This window comes from Oreochromis aureus, linkage group 20 (assembly GCF_013358895.1).
Source record: "Oreochromis aureus strain Israel breed Guangdong linkage group 20, ZZ_aureus, whole genome shotgun sequence".
Lineage (NCBI taxonomy): Eukaryota > Metazoa > Chordata > Actinopteri > Cichliformes > Cichlidae > Oreochromis > Oreochromis aureus.
The window spans coordinates 19,712,917-19,726,970 of record NC_052961.1 but is presented as its reverse complement, the minus strand read 5'-3'; the positions used below and the strand labels follow the sequence as shown (position 1 = coordinate 19,726,970).

General features: G+C 41.4%; 1 protein-coding gene across 5 annotated transcripts in view; it reads left to right on the top strand.

Annotated features, from left to right (window-relative positions):
* The window catches only part of fmnl3 (formin-like 3), a 33,828-nt gene that overhangs the window by 3,704 nt on the left and 16,070 nt on the right, over nucleotides 1-14,054 (top strand). For all 5 annotated transcript variants that reach the window (XM_031746865.2, XM_031746866.2, XM_031746864.2 and 2 more), the window contains exons 2-4: nucleotides 11,244-11,327; nucleotides 11,452-11,532; nucleotides 11,886-11,962. In XM_031746865.2, the coding sequence (XP_031602725.1) occupies nucleotides 11,244-11,327; nucleotides 11,452-11,532; nucleotides 11,886-11,962 (242 nt within the window). The remainder of the gene's footprint in view (nucleotides 1-11,243; nucleotides 11,328-11,451; nucleotides 11,533-11,885; nucleotides 11,963-14,054) is intronic.

The following is a 14,054-nucleotide window of genomic DNA, read 5'->3' as shown; positions in this document are numbered from 1 at the left end:
AGCAGTAGACTCAACATTTCAGTTGTGTTTTCGAGTGGGAAAAGTTTTCAACCTCTCCAACCTCCACCTCACTCTGGCCCATAATAGCTCCACATTTCCTTTACTTTGTGGGAAAGTGCAACGTTCTTCTATATATTCAAGTCCTTATCAGACAGTGCTTTTCTCTCGGCCCTGCTAGCCGTTTGTTGTGAGATAGCGCTACATCAAAGGCTTCTGATTTTGCAGTTAGAGCTCTTCTGGAAGACAACCTCATGGCTTGGCTGTCTAGGGCTGGATCCCGAGGTGCACTTCCCATAGTATCATACTGCATGTGCCAAGCATCTGAGACACTTCACATCACTCTTTCTAAACTGAGCTGATTTCTTTCTTCAGTATTTGTTTGCAGAGACATAACTGGCTTCACTTCAGCTTCAGCGCTCCATAAATGGATATTTTGAAATGGGTAATTTCCCCTCCTCTGGACCACTGTGTTTTCTGGGCTTCATGATGGCATGCTGGTCCAAATGGTTGGGACTGCCCAACTCTCTCTCTCAGACAGAGCACACAGACATCCCACTGGAATGACAGCAGCCCATAATGATGTCATGGGCTCAGCAGCCTTTGCAAGCGTAGTAATATGCGTGGGCTAATGACTTTAACAGAATTTCTCTACTGTAGATTGTTGAAGGCGGTGGAGGAGGGGCGAGACCCCTGGGTTGGCTTCGACTAGTTCATGTGGTCTGCTAATAAAATGCCTGGGTCGGGTTTAACCGGCTGCATGTGCTAAAAGCATCTTCTCACTCCATCTCCTCTCTTTTGTCCAGCATCTTCAGAAACAGTTTCAGCCCAGTCTTGTGCGGCTGGAAACAGCTGCCTGGTATTTTCTTCGTGTATTTTACAGGGGAAATTGCATTGTAGCCAGTGGTAGTTGTGGTTGGTTTGCTTTACAATGAGAACTGTGTTCCCTCCATGCTGCTACTAGTGCATAACGTTGCCATTAAGTTAAGCTTGCGATACAGATCTTTGTAGACCCCACAGACAGACAAGTGTAAATACATCAAAGCCATATTTGTAAAATTATATCTTGGTCATTGGTAGAATTCTTTTAATAGTTTTGGCTCCTTTTACCCCCTCTTTGTCCTTGGTAACTCTCACTTATCCTTGGTTTTGTGCAATTCCAGATGGATATGGAGCCTCTCATTCGCTCACCCAGTCAGTGTTTCCTACCTTCCCATTCCCCGAACTCACTCTCACTGTGGCTTTGCCCTGCACAGTAACTTTCTCCATATGACTCTGTCTTTATGAAAATAATGTGAGATGAGTGAGTGGCATTTCAAAGCCTGGGATCTTTTAAGGTTCCAGGTTTGAGCACCAATCCACTGCTGGATTCCTGTGGCCTGGTCTAGGCTGAGGCCACAGGAGACCTCAAAAGAAGGAAAATTCCCTTTGAACTGGCGGCCTGCCACTGTTCTTGGTTATAATGGCTTTACCAACATCTTTAAACGCCGCACACATCTTTAAGAGCTGTTACAGGAGCAGTGTAGGATTATTTTCACTTCTTGATTGCGCTGGAAACCGCCCTAAAGCATTCATCTTGCTCCGCTCAGCTCCCCGTGTCTATTAAACGCTGACATCGAGTTGCGTCATGCGTGGATGTGCTGTTGCAGTTTTTCTTTCGTCTTTTGATTGCTCATGAAAGAGGTTTTGAGATTAAGCAGCAGCAAATGTTGGGAAAACTAAAGAGAAGGTTAGATCTGTGTCATTTGTCAGATGTAGTGAAATGCTGACAATGTAACTCCAGTGCCATGTCTTACATCACTGTTTCTTGATGGGGAAGATCTAAGGGAAGCCGTAGTGTCTGCTGGATTCCACTTAAGAGGAACTAATAGATTCAAGCTGAGTGATGTGTTTATCGGACATAAAACCTAAATCATTTTAATTTGTTTGATGATAATTTGAGTTTTTTTATTTGCCTGATATCCCTATTCCACATTGCTTCTTTTCTCAGAGGGAAAAGCTGCATTAATTATATACATCTGGCTCAGCCACCCACCACTCTGTCTCAGAAAGAAAGGGATTATGGGAGTTGAGTGTACACTAATAACTTAGTCTTAGAGCAGCCAAGCAGGTGGGGTGGGGGGGCTCAGCACAAGGCTATCCACCTGGCTCTCTGCACCCTGAGGCTACAATTCTCCAGTCTGGTTCAGGGCTTTACTGCTTCCCTTGTTCTCTCATTGTAGTTATTTTGGAAAGCAAGGGTTAAGTTACAGCTGGGTGATATAATATGTACATATACATCAGATCAGATTTTTTAAGAAAATCTTGGCATTTTGGTCACTTGGCTCAATGCTTGCTTAGAGCTAAATGCGAATACTGACCCCACAGATAAGGGTTGTTAGCATAAATACCATAAAAAGAAATTAAGTCTAAGAGGCTACTTTGTTTTAAAGCATGTACAGTACTGTGAAAAAAGCTGTTAACTAGCTTAAGTAATTAGAAAAAAAAAGTCTGGTTCCCTGGAAACAAAATATACAGACATGAGGGGTGGCTCAAGACTTTTGCACAGTACTGTAAGTCTCTATAAAGTTAAAAGGCTTTGAGGTTTTCTTGTTAATGTGTTACACCTCCCATATTTGTTCACTAAGAAACAAAATAAAAATAAAAATGAAGTGTTGTGGTGTAACAGAACCACGTTAGCTATTTGGTTACGTCAAGCTAACCCTTTGCTCGCTTTAGCTTCACATTTAGCTAATTTACTGATACGTTCAAATAAGTATATTGCCCCCAAATACTATACTATTCTGTACAAGTAGTTTACTTATTAATTTTTTTATTTAAATGTTTTGGGGGGGTTTTGGTGGGGGGTTGCATGTGCCGCTAACGCAGCTGCACCAGGGCTGTAGAGTTAAGAAGTGGTTTCCTTTTCAGTACAGTGGGAACCCTGACCTTGCAGCTATACTTTTTTTTAAACAGATGCTAAGAAGTACAGCTTGATGCTGTCTCTGGTATAGACGTACCTAAGTAACATGATGAATAATGTCTCATGCTCATCTTCAGTGTCATGTCCTAATCTTCCTTTATGTGCTCATTTCTTACGATCACAGTTCGGTTTTTATGTTAAGTCTGAACTGAATGAAGTCATATTGAGAAACAATGGGAAACTTTCTTAATGGTTACGATTATTGATGGGAGTCTTGGTTTTGGTTTGGTTTTGCTTCTGCTTTATTTTATTTGCACCACTTCTTCCTAAAACATAACCTTCCCTTTGAGGAAGTATTGGTCTGATTCAGAAAACTTTTAAATGTTTCTCCATAGCTCAGGCTCAGATTTGGGCTGGGCATTGTGTTTAAAGGCCACACTGGCATGAGTTATTGAAGCCTTCATGCACCTGCATTCCTGGCATTCACTGTGTATATCCCCTGTTGGCTGGTGTGCTCACGGCTCTTGCATGAACTCACAGGGATGAACTAACAGGATATTTTCTCCACAGCAATAATCTCCTGCTTCCGATTAATGGCTAATTGCTGTATTTATTTGTATCTTCTTACATCACTCATATCTTTGTGTTCGCATTTCCTAGATACGGTAAATAAACTGTACAATATCGGTGCTGCTGCAGTTATTTTACATGTGTTTTGGAACACAACAACTTCCTGGAGACCTGTAAACAAGTTTGTGTTACACATGAGGTCATATTTGAACCGTTTGGAACATCTGTCTTTAAGAAGACCTTGAGCTCAGGACATTTTTGCTGTTATCTCAGGCTCTGACTGTGAATCAGCCTTCAAAGAAGTCTGTGGTGATAAAGGCCTCTCATTTCAACCCAGCTATCACTGCTGTCGATCACCGCTGCACAACTGCTTAAATAATCAGGTTAACAAAGGGGTTCTGGGAGGTAGCTCCGGGTTTATGAACTGGAAATGGCATTTCTCCAATTTCCTGTTATTTTGTTGAGTGTTGTGAAAAGCAGATTGGAGGGAAAGTTATATCTCTCAGCAGATTGAGCCAGAGGTCAATGACGAAGAAGGGAGGGTTTGGAGAACGTTCGGGCTAAAGATGGGAAGGCCGGTGACTAGAATGAGGACAGATAAGTCCAAAAGAGGCTGAAAATATTACACCACAGCTGCAAACTGTTGCCTTTAAGTCTTGATCTAATGGGGATTTAACACACTGCTTAGGCAGCTTTTCAGCCAGTGAATCTGTCTGCTCTTATGTGGCTTATGTGTGTAGCAATAGACAGAGAAATCAAGAATCAATCTGATAATAATTTAATTGTTTTTTGTCATTTATCAAATTGAAATGGCGTCTGCTTCTATTTCCAGCCTAACACATAAATGAGAATCAGCTGCTTTTCTTGGTTTTGTGGCGTTATAGATGAACGAGTTTTGAGATTAGGCTTTAATCTTGTCGAACTAGTTATATATAAAGGGGAATTAAGAAGAGAAGTTTCTAACTGTATTGATTAAGTGTTGGAAAATCGAAAGCAGTTGCAGGTGATTTCCGTATTTGTGTCTTCACTTAAAATACATGCTTTAGGTTTTGCATAGTGAGAATGTGGTTTGCCTGTCGAGACCGTGTTTCCACATAAATGAGGTGCTTTGCCCTACCTGTTACATTAATGTTTTAATAAGAAGCTTGTGACTGTGCCTGCTCATATTTGCTTTGTAAACACAAACCACCATCGTGAGCAGCGAGCAGGGAGGGGCACTGACCCCAAGAAAACTTTTGCTTCCCTGCCTTCAAGAAAATGCATTTCCCCCTCTCCACTCTTTGTCCCTCCTCTTTTCAGTCTGTGTTTGGTAGAACTGGTAGCAGCTGGTTTGTTGGCCCCTCTGTCTTTCAGGATCTTTGTGCAGGACCTACGCATTGTTGCGCTCGCCCGGTTTGGGTTACCTTGCAAAAAGAGCGACAGGTGATCAGATATCTCTTAGACAAAGGGGGGCAGTGTTTTCTCACACTCTGCTCCTCTTCCTGTCAAATCAGTTAAGCTTTACCTGCATACGTAAATACATTGTTTGACTGAATCTGCAATAGACGACAAATGTTCGTTTTACATGTAGACCAAGACCGATATATTGGATGAAGGCTAGTCTGCGAAACATCGGCATTTGTGATATGTTGTAGTGAAAGATGCTGAAACCAAAAGGTTACTTTTTAAATTTTTTTTTTTTTTTTTTTTTGCAGAATACAATGCAGAAAAAATACTTAATGTAAATTTAACAGTGTTTCAGCAGCGCTAATCTGACTCCAGCTTATGTAGAAGAGTAAGCTGACAGTGGTGCAGTCAAGCTGGATCTTCACATTAAGTCGCAAAGTAGTTTTTTAAACAGATTGCTGGAAAGTAATTAAACGATTTCCTCTTCATGATCTCTTTTCAATAGAACATATACATATTTTTTTAAAAACCCATTATATTGATAGTGGATTCTTTTACTTCCCCAAATATTGGTACTAGCTCCAAACATTACATACTGGTCAGGCTCCAGTTACACAGCTACACAACAAATTTAAAAATACCCAGGGCAGTTTTTGATTTCCTGAAGAGTTGAGGAAGTGTCCGCAGCCCAGTGACGACAACAGCTGAGCCACTCATCCTGTCTCCTCTTATTGTGCTTCCCTACCAAGAAAAAGGGAGGACTTCAACAATAGCCCAGGCAGCGACATTCATTAATAAAAAGCTACAGGCTCTGTCATAAACAGCCAGTCTGATTTATGCTTGTTTTTACCACATGTCTTATAAACAATTCTGGCTTGTAGAACTCTATTTCATGTATATGACAAGTATAATATGTTAGACAGTTATCCATTTGGTTCTGTATGTTCGCGTTCACTTCGGATGTAGTCAGGTTTTTTTTAAACCTCTCCTTTTCCTGAAGGAGACATTTATCTTGAACTGTGTCCAGCATATTCTGGTATAGTGGGACCCTGAGCATCACTTTAAATCTAAGCTATGCATTTAATAAGCTTAAGGGAAACACACTTGTGCCAGGTTCTTTATTCATTGTGCTTTCTTTGCCCCCTTGCTGGATGTAACAGTCAGTAGTTTGGCTGTTACCACCCTCCTCACACAGCACCTTTTAATAATGAGGACCAGGTCTTATCTTACCCTTGTTGGCTTTTTCATTATCTTCCTTGTGTTACTGGATTATTGAAGGATGTCTCTTGTTCATATACAGCTGTGTTGCTTAGGAGCAATAGTTTGCACAGAGAAAACAGAAGAATAAGACAACAAGAATGCACATATAAAGTAAAGTGCATGATTTGATGATTGATGGCTTCATGAGCAGTAAGAGTAAGTAGCTGATTAGTTAGGTAGAATCTGTTGAAGGTCATTGACTGGCCATTGTGAAACAACTGTTATGCATAGACGCATTTTGAAAACGTCCTTGCTTTGTCCTGCAATAGGGTCAGTGTGTCGTCGGCCCTGATTATGGTAGCAATTGAGTTAAGCCACAGATCCCGTTTTCCTGGACCCCACCCTGATGACCAGACAGACAGGTTGGGGGGAACGAGGGCCGTCTGGGCCTCCATGTTTGGCTCCATCCAGTGCAGTGAGTTCTTTAGCCACCCACTCATTTTCCTGTGAGATGATGATAACTGTCTGCTCTGTGTAAACCTATCAAAGCAGATAAAAGACACAGACTCTGCATTTCCATCCCACCGATAGACCACAAAAGAAAGAATCACACTGAATGTATCTTCTTAGTAAGTTACTTATTTCAGTTAAAAGAGGTATAAAGCGCCAAATCACAACAACAGTCATCTCAGGGTGGTTTACACCATAAGATAAAGACCCTACAGTACAGACCACCTATGTGCAAGCACTTTGCGATCGCAGAAAGGTAAAACTGTCTTTTAACAGGGAGAAACCTCCAGCAGAACCACAGTCAGGGAGGTGCAACCATCTGCCATGACTGGCTGGGGGGTGAAGGGAAAGAGAAGAGGCAGAAGAGAAGCGAAAAGGAAAAAAAAGAGCATGGGGAGACAGGACAAAACACAGACTAAGGGAGAGAGATGACAAAAATTTAATGACATGCTGCCATGATATATAAACATGTGGGGAGTGGAAAAGAAGTGTTCAGTCCATCACATGAAGTCTTACAGTAGTCTGAGCCTATAGCAGTGTAACTAAAGGATGGTTCAGGGTCGCCTGGTCCTGCCTTAACTATAACGTTCATTAAAAATGGGGAAAGTTTTGAGACTAATCTCAAAACTAGAGAGGGTGTCTGTCTCCTGAATCCAAACCGAGAGCTGGTTCCACGGGACCGAGGCCTGATAGCTGAAGGCTTGGCCTCCCATTCTACTTTTAGAAACTCTAGGAACCACAAGTAAGCCTGAGAGCTGGCAGTCTTGCTCTCAAACTGCAGGGTTGCTAATTTAAATCCATATTATCAGACAACTCCAAAAAAATAAAAATAAAGAGCAGTTTATCCTACATCATGTTTTTAGCACCAGTGACTTGCAGAGTAAATGTCTGTTGCATACCTGGGAACAACTTATGAGGCAGCATGTTGTCCTCTGCAAGAACAAACAAGTTGAGGAAATTCCACAAGCAGAGCTCTCCGATTAAAAATCATTTAGTTTTGTGCACACTGGTGTGATGCGCTATCCCAACTGTAAGTGTGAGAGAAACTGAGAAAAGCCGCGGAGGAAACATCTTGTCGTGCTTTCAGACTGGTATCTCTAGGGACTTCTGGTGGGACTTGCAGGTCATTAACGTAACATCGGGCCGATTGTAAATCACTTGGATTAGGAAGCTGTCCAGCATAGGGCAGGATGGAGTTGCCCTGCTGACTCTAATTTCTCAAAGGTCCATGGGCTCTTCAAAACATCCCCTCACTTGTGGGGGTCTGTGTGTGACTTGAGCGCTCTGCTTAGGACTTGATAGCTCTCCTGGACTCTCCTCTACCAGAAACATGACCCCATGACCTACTTTAACTGTTGACGCTTTAAAACCTCTGTCATCCTTTGTTAATGACGGAAATGCCTGTTTCAGAATTTATCCCCCCATGGCTGACCTCTGCAATAGATCCGCTATGCACCATCGAGTTTTCCGTCTTTATTTGTTCACTTTACAGTCATGTACACTAAAGAAAACCGAAAGAAATGTTTTAAAGACAGAATTTTTGCTGCTACATTTATGTTATGGTGTCTGTATTTCACTTTTCTTTTTCTTTTTTTTTTTTTACCATTTAACTGATTTAACCTCAGTAAATTAACAGTTTAATGCACTGAGATTTTGTCTTCGGGCTCCCAAATGGCTGTGTTTGGAATCTCCACTCTTTGCTCACATTTGGGACCTAATGATTTGGCAGATAGCAGTCACAATAGAACTAGTTCATCTGGTTGTGAAGTGTATCGGTGTTGTGTTCAGCTGGATTTTGCTTTACACAGCACCAGAGGGCATACACTGACCCTGCCCACCAGCCATTGTTAGCGGTTTTCTATGAGAGGAAAAAAGTTGGCTCAAATGTCAAAGGATGGGAATGGCACAGCACCGAATCAAAACAAAGCTCAACACTGAATCCTTTGTCATGCCAGTCTCAGGTCAAACAAGAAAGGCCATGCTGGAGGAGAGAATATGTGGGCAACGAGCACCAAAACATTTTTGGCATAGCTGTAGTATTTTCCCTTTAAAACATTCCTGTGATTTCAAAATTATAAAAGGCTCCTGCCCCCTCTCCTTTAGCTTCTTTTAGCTTCTTCTAAACACAGGAAGCGAGCGATAATATCACTGTGGGAGAAAGTGAAATGAAATTAGCTAAATTGGGTTACTTGGCTCAAATTACCCAAATCTGGTCAGAAAGGAAACTTTCCCTCCGCCTTTTGCCCCTCTGTCGCTCACACTAACATTTTATAGTCGCTTTTGACACTTGCAGCTCAACAGACATCTGCAGAGTCTCACCGCTATTTATTTATAGTACCCGAGGCTTCAGGTGACAGTTGAACATCATTAAACAGCAGTATGTAATGTGTCCTCATTGCTCAGAATAGCTTTTCGGTGAGTTGAGGGATTCTGGTCATTTATTCGTCTTTAGCGAAATATACTTTTTTTTTTTTTTTTTTACACTTTCAACAAGTAGTTTTTTAACTATAATCAATTATGTTCCTATTTTTATTCTTTCATTACTAAAAGGAGTATCTGTGCATACATCTGGTCTGTATGTTTTCCAGTAATTCAGAATTAAATTAGCACAAAAAGGAGACCCTGCTTTTAGCCTGTTTGTCTCTCTGCTCTACTTTCATGTGCACTGACTGAGAAACCAAAGGCGGCTTTGGGGCCGGGATACATCCCGAAGCTGATATCCAGGCTTATTTTTTAAATGTAACGTTTTGGATGTTTTAGGTCAAAAAAGTGTGACCATAGAAAAGTCGTGACAGAAGAGTGTACGATAAAGGAAATTAGGGCTGCTGCTTATGATTGTGTTCGTCAGTTATTAATTTAATAGCTATCCTGTCAATCATATGTGTTTATTTGTCTAAGAAAATCACAAAAACGTTCCAAAATAAGAAGCTAATGTTTGTCACCTCTACGATTATCAAAATAAATTTCAATTCATCCTGTGACCAGCAAATGTAAATATATACATATATATATTTCTCTTGCCCTGTGATGACCAGGTGTAGATTATTATTCAATGGTTTTTAATCAGTGAACAGTGATAGGAGGCAATTTGGAACAACCCTCTTATTAAAAATTAAAAATTACTGATCTGTTTTTTAGAGTTCATGTCAAATCACTGGAAAAACCAAAAAAGTTCAGACAAACCATTTATTAAAGACACGTGGAAGATGTATGGCCTTCCTAAAGATGGTCTTGTAGGTAAATCTTGTCCCAGGAGAGGCAAAGGAGGAGAGAGCAGCTTGGGGGTCAGACATGAGAGAAATTTACTACTATAAACTACTACTATAAACAGGACACATTCCTCTTGTAATTCTGAACATCTGTTACCCATGTTACTTCTTTTTTCTCTCCAGCGTGGGTATTTTGAGTTAGTCAAAATAAGCCATATGTGAAATCTTCACACTGCTTTCCACTCTGGTGATAGCCTGTTATAGCTCTGTCCTGCATTTTCTTAGTTTACCTTGTTTATAGCTATTCTTGGGCATCCACTGCCAGCTCAAAGTTGTTTCGCTTATTTTTGAATGTGTGCTGCAATCTGTGATCACAAAGCTGTGAACATGTATAGAAATTATTAGCTCTTTATGGTCCTGGCAGGATGATTTGTTTGCCTCCATATTTGGCGCTTGCAAGGACAAAATGATTCATGGCGCTGTGATGGAGTGGGCAATGCGGTGCCGATTTGGAAAAGTAATTTTGATATATTCACATGTGATATTTCCACCACTCCTGGTGACTGAGTTGCTACCATAGAAAGAAGTATGTGTTGTTTTCCACACTGGAACATGCCAGCGTGAACATCACATCTGACCTGGTGGGATGGGTTAAAAAGGCAAGCTGTTGCATTTTAGACAGCAGTCTGAGTTATAGCTGCAGGTTAAAAGTCAAGCTGACAGGCCATTTGTGGCTGAGCTTATGGGATACTGTTGACACTGTTGTAAATGAGGGGTCTGAGTGCAAAACAAAATAAAATCCCACATTTCTTCAAAGAGAATCAGTGAGGCAGTTGTTTTCAGTGACTAGTTTGCTCCTAAATGTTGCACTTCCTCCTATCTAAGATTTCCATGTCAACCTCTGTTTACAAGCATTTGTCTCAGCGGAGGAAGTAATTAGTCAAACACTAGTGTCATACAGCTTGCGTTATTTTTTTTACAGCGGTCATGAGGACATGAGATCCTAAATTTGTGCTTAGTTTCTAAACACAGATTACATAATATGGGGTTTAAATTGAGCCCAGAAAAACGGCTGCATCAGGTCATCTCGTGTGGCATTCAAGTGTTGCTGGTTTACATAACAAGTCTGATGACAGGTCCGGTAATAGGCCTGTACCCTGATAGCAGCATGTTGTGTTCTGAAGAACTGTGCTTCCTGAATAATACTCAGACCAAAGAGTGAGAAGGAGATGCGCGTCGTCTCCTTCAACAGGATGCCAAATGTCAACACAGGAAGTGAGGTCACGGTATAAGTCTTGAAAACTTTGTCATCAGTTTGCTGATGGCGCCAGAGACTCATAAAGTGCCAGACACTGACACAGATTTAGTCAAAGCCACTATAAATAGTCAACCTGAAAAAAGAGGGGAAATAGTGTGGTATGAATGAAACTAATGCTTACAATTTTTAAATGTTTTTTTCTGTTTTCCAGAATTCTATGAACCTGCCTCCAGACAAAGCCCGGCTCCTCAGACAGTATGACAATGAGAAGAAGTGGGACCTGATCTGCGACCAGGTGAATTCGTGAACTTTGTATCATAAATTAGTAAACCTGCACTCAGACTACACACACCTGTCCACATTTTGGTGTGGCTGACTGCAGCAAACTTACATCACGCTGCTCTTTTGTGCATCTTCAGGAGAGGTTTCAGGTGAAGAATCCTCCTCACACCTACATCCAGAAGCTTCGCGGATACTTAGATCCTGGAGTAACACGAAAGGTACAAAAATTATATAGTAGAACTCGGCTGATTTATGCACACCAAAGTCTGCTTACAGGTTATGCACACAACATCTGTGACAGCTCCATGCACCTTCTCCTTATCTCTGCTGATACTTTAAGCTGTTACCATCTTAAAGTATCAGACGTTCATTGGTCAGGTTGCAGGGTGTTTGACCTCTCTGGTTCTCCTTTATTCATCCTCTATTTTACAGTTCACCCTGAACATGAGGGCAACACTAAATCTGCTGATTAGGATTATTACTGTTTTTAAGGAACTGAAAGGTTCTCATGAAAACTGCTTAGAAAGTACAGCTTGAATGTAACCTGTAATAACCAGCATTCTTCTTACAGAAGTTTCGCAGGCGTGTGCAGGAATCTACAAAAGTCCTGAGGGAACTGGAGATTTCACTGAGGACAAATCACATTGGGTAATCACGTCTTATCTTCTATTTTTCTGGTGAATTACGCAGGTCTATTCATCTAAACCTCAAGGAAACCACAATATTGTTTTGCCCGGTAAAGAATATTCTATTGTGTGTCCCTGCTGCTGCTGCTGCTGCTGCTGCTGCTGGGACCCAGAGCTTTTTCTGGTGCCCATATTCCCCCCTCCTATTGTTCCAACTGCCAAGCTCTGCAGCTCCACTTCATAGAGCTGGTGCTCATAATGCCCAGATGGTAGCCATTGTGTGGCCTTGTCCACTCCCCCACAGAAGGCAGCAGGAAGCTTTGTTGTATGCCAGAGGGACAGGAAGCACGGCTGACCATTGCTGAACCCAGTGAAAAGCACAAGAACAAACACAAGGATACTTGTATGTTTACAGAAGTCTCGCATAGTAAAGCAGACCACATTTTTGCATTGCAGAATCAAAAGCAGTGCATTTTCCTCCTCACCCATCGCACACGTGGATGCTATTTTATCGCTTCCTAGCCTTCAGTGTCGCAGACATGATCTTTGAATTTATAATCCGTAGTCACGGAGGTGCTGCAGTGACTTGCCACTTAATCCGTGAACCAAAGTGGAACAAGTAAAACATGCCTTCATTTTTTATGAACTTCATTGAGCCACGTGAATAACTCTTATACCATTTTGCCTTCGTCAATAAAGGACTTTTTCTTTTTCAATGCAGTTTCCAGAAAGGCTCACAGGCAAAGGAAAGGGAGCTCTATTTTCAGAAGACTTTTGTGGGTGGGATTAAGTGTAACAGATGCCGGTTTATTGTGTGTCTGAATCCTCAGCCCTGTCTGGTGTGTTATTCCTGAGATTGCCAAGAAAATCTGAAATAGCAACTGGTTGGAGAGAAGTACAGGGAGGAAAGAGTGAGGGTTCACAGCAAAGAGGGAGGGGGGGCAGGAAGCTGATGATCAAGCCCACCTCCTCGTCCCCCCTCCTCCCTCCTGGACCCGTTCTAGTTGCTTTGTTCGCTTTCCTCTGCTCCTCTGCTCACCTCTCTTCCCTTTTCCCTCTTCCTCCTTCCCTCCGCTTTCAGGGTCCTGATTGGTTTCCTGCCTAACTTGCCATTGGCTGACCAGCAATCTGTCATCACAGCCATCATTTCAAGACTATTTTAAGAACCTTTTACCCCAATCCATCTCCCCCTGGAGTTCCCTCAAGAAATGGGGAGGAGGTAAAGGGGTCTGTGGGGGAGGCAGACTAAATACTGTTGAGTGTCAGGGGTTCTTCCTGAGCCCAGCTCTTTTAGCCATATGCCCTCCACATTCTTTCTCTAGTTGCAATGGGAATTCCTTTGTTTGGAGAAAACTGGAGTGAGGAAATCTGAAGCCTTGCTCTGCTTTACTTTCCATGGAATTTTTTCCACTTTCTTTCAGACCTATCTGGTCTGAAGAGCCATCATCCCAAATAATTCTCATTTATTACAACTTTCGTCTCATTTTTTTGTAGTTTGGGACAAAAATTCTGTTGCCTATAATAGTTACCAAAGTAACTTTACCTGGATATATGGTAGAACTGTATAACTACAAATCAGATGAACAAGGAGCATAATGTGTCGGAAACAAAAGTCAGAAAATTCAGCTAGATGTGAATGAAGTGGAACATGAAAGCTTAAATGCCTCTAAAAACTTCCAGCATTACTTAAATAACAACTATGAAAAGTTCAGCCAAAGTTGAACCAGTGTATGAATAATTTGTTTAAACCTGCCTGCTAGTCACTTATGTAATTTACTGATGTATCAGAACAGTTGCTTAAAAACTCATTGATATTCTTTGCAGTTGTGCGAAGTACTGTGGCTCCACATCTAGTTACATATTATCACACAGCCTTTCCTTATATACATCTGTACACATTTGTTTTATCAGTTGCTATTATCATTCCACGTCACACGGTACAGTGATAAAAGTTCCCTCAGAATTTAAAGTTTCACTCTTCTGTAATGTGCTCTGCTAGCTGTCCTTATTTCAGTTATTATTTGTTCTTTTATAAATTAAAAAAGAAAAGCAAAACAAAGCAAACCCAAAAGGACAAATAACTGGTATTACAATTAATCAGCAGAAAAGCCAAA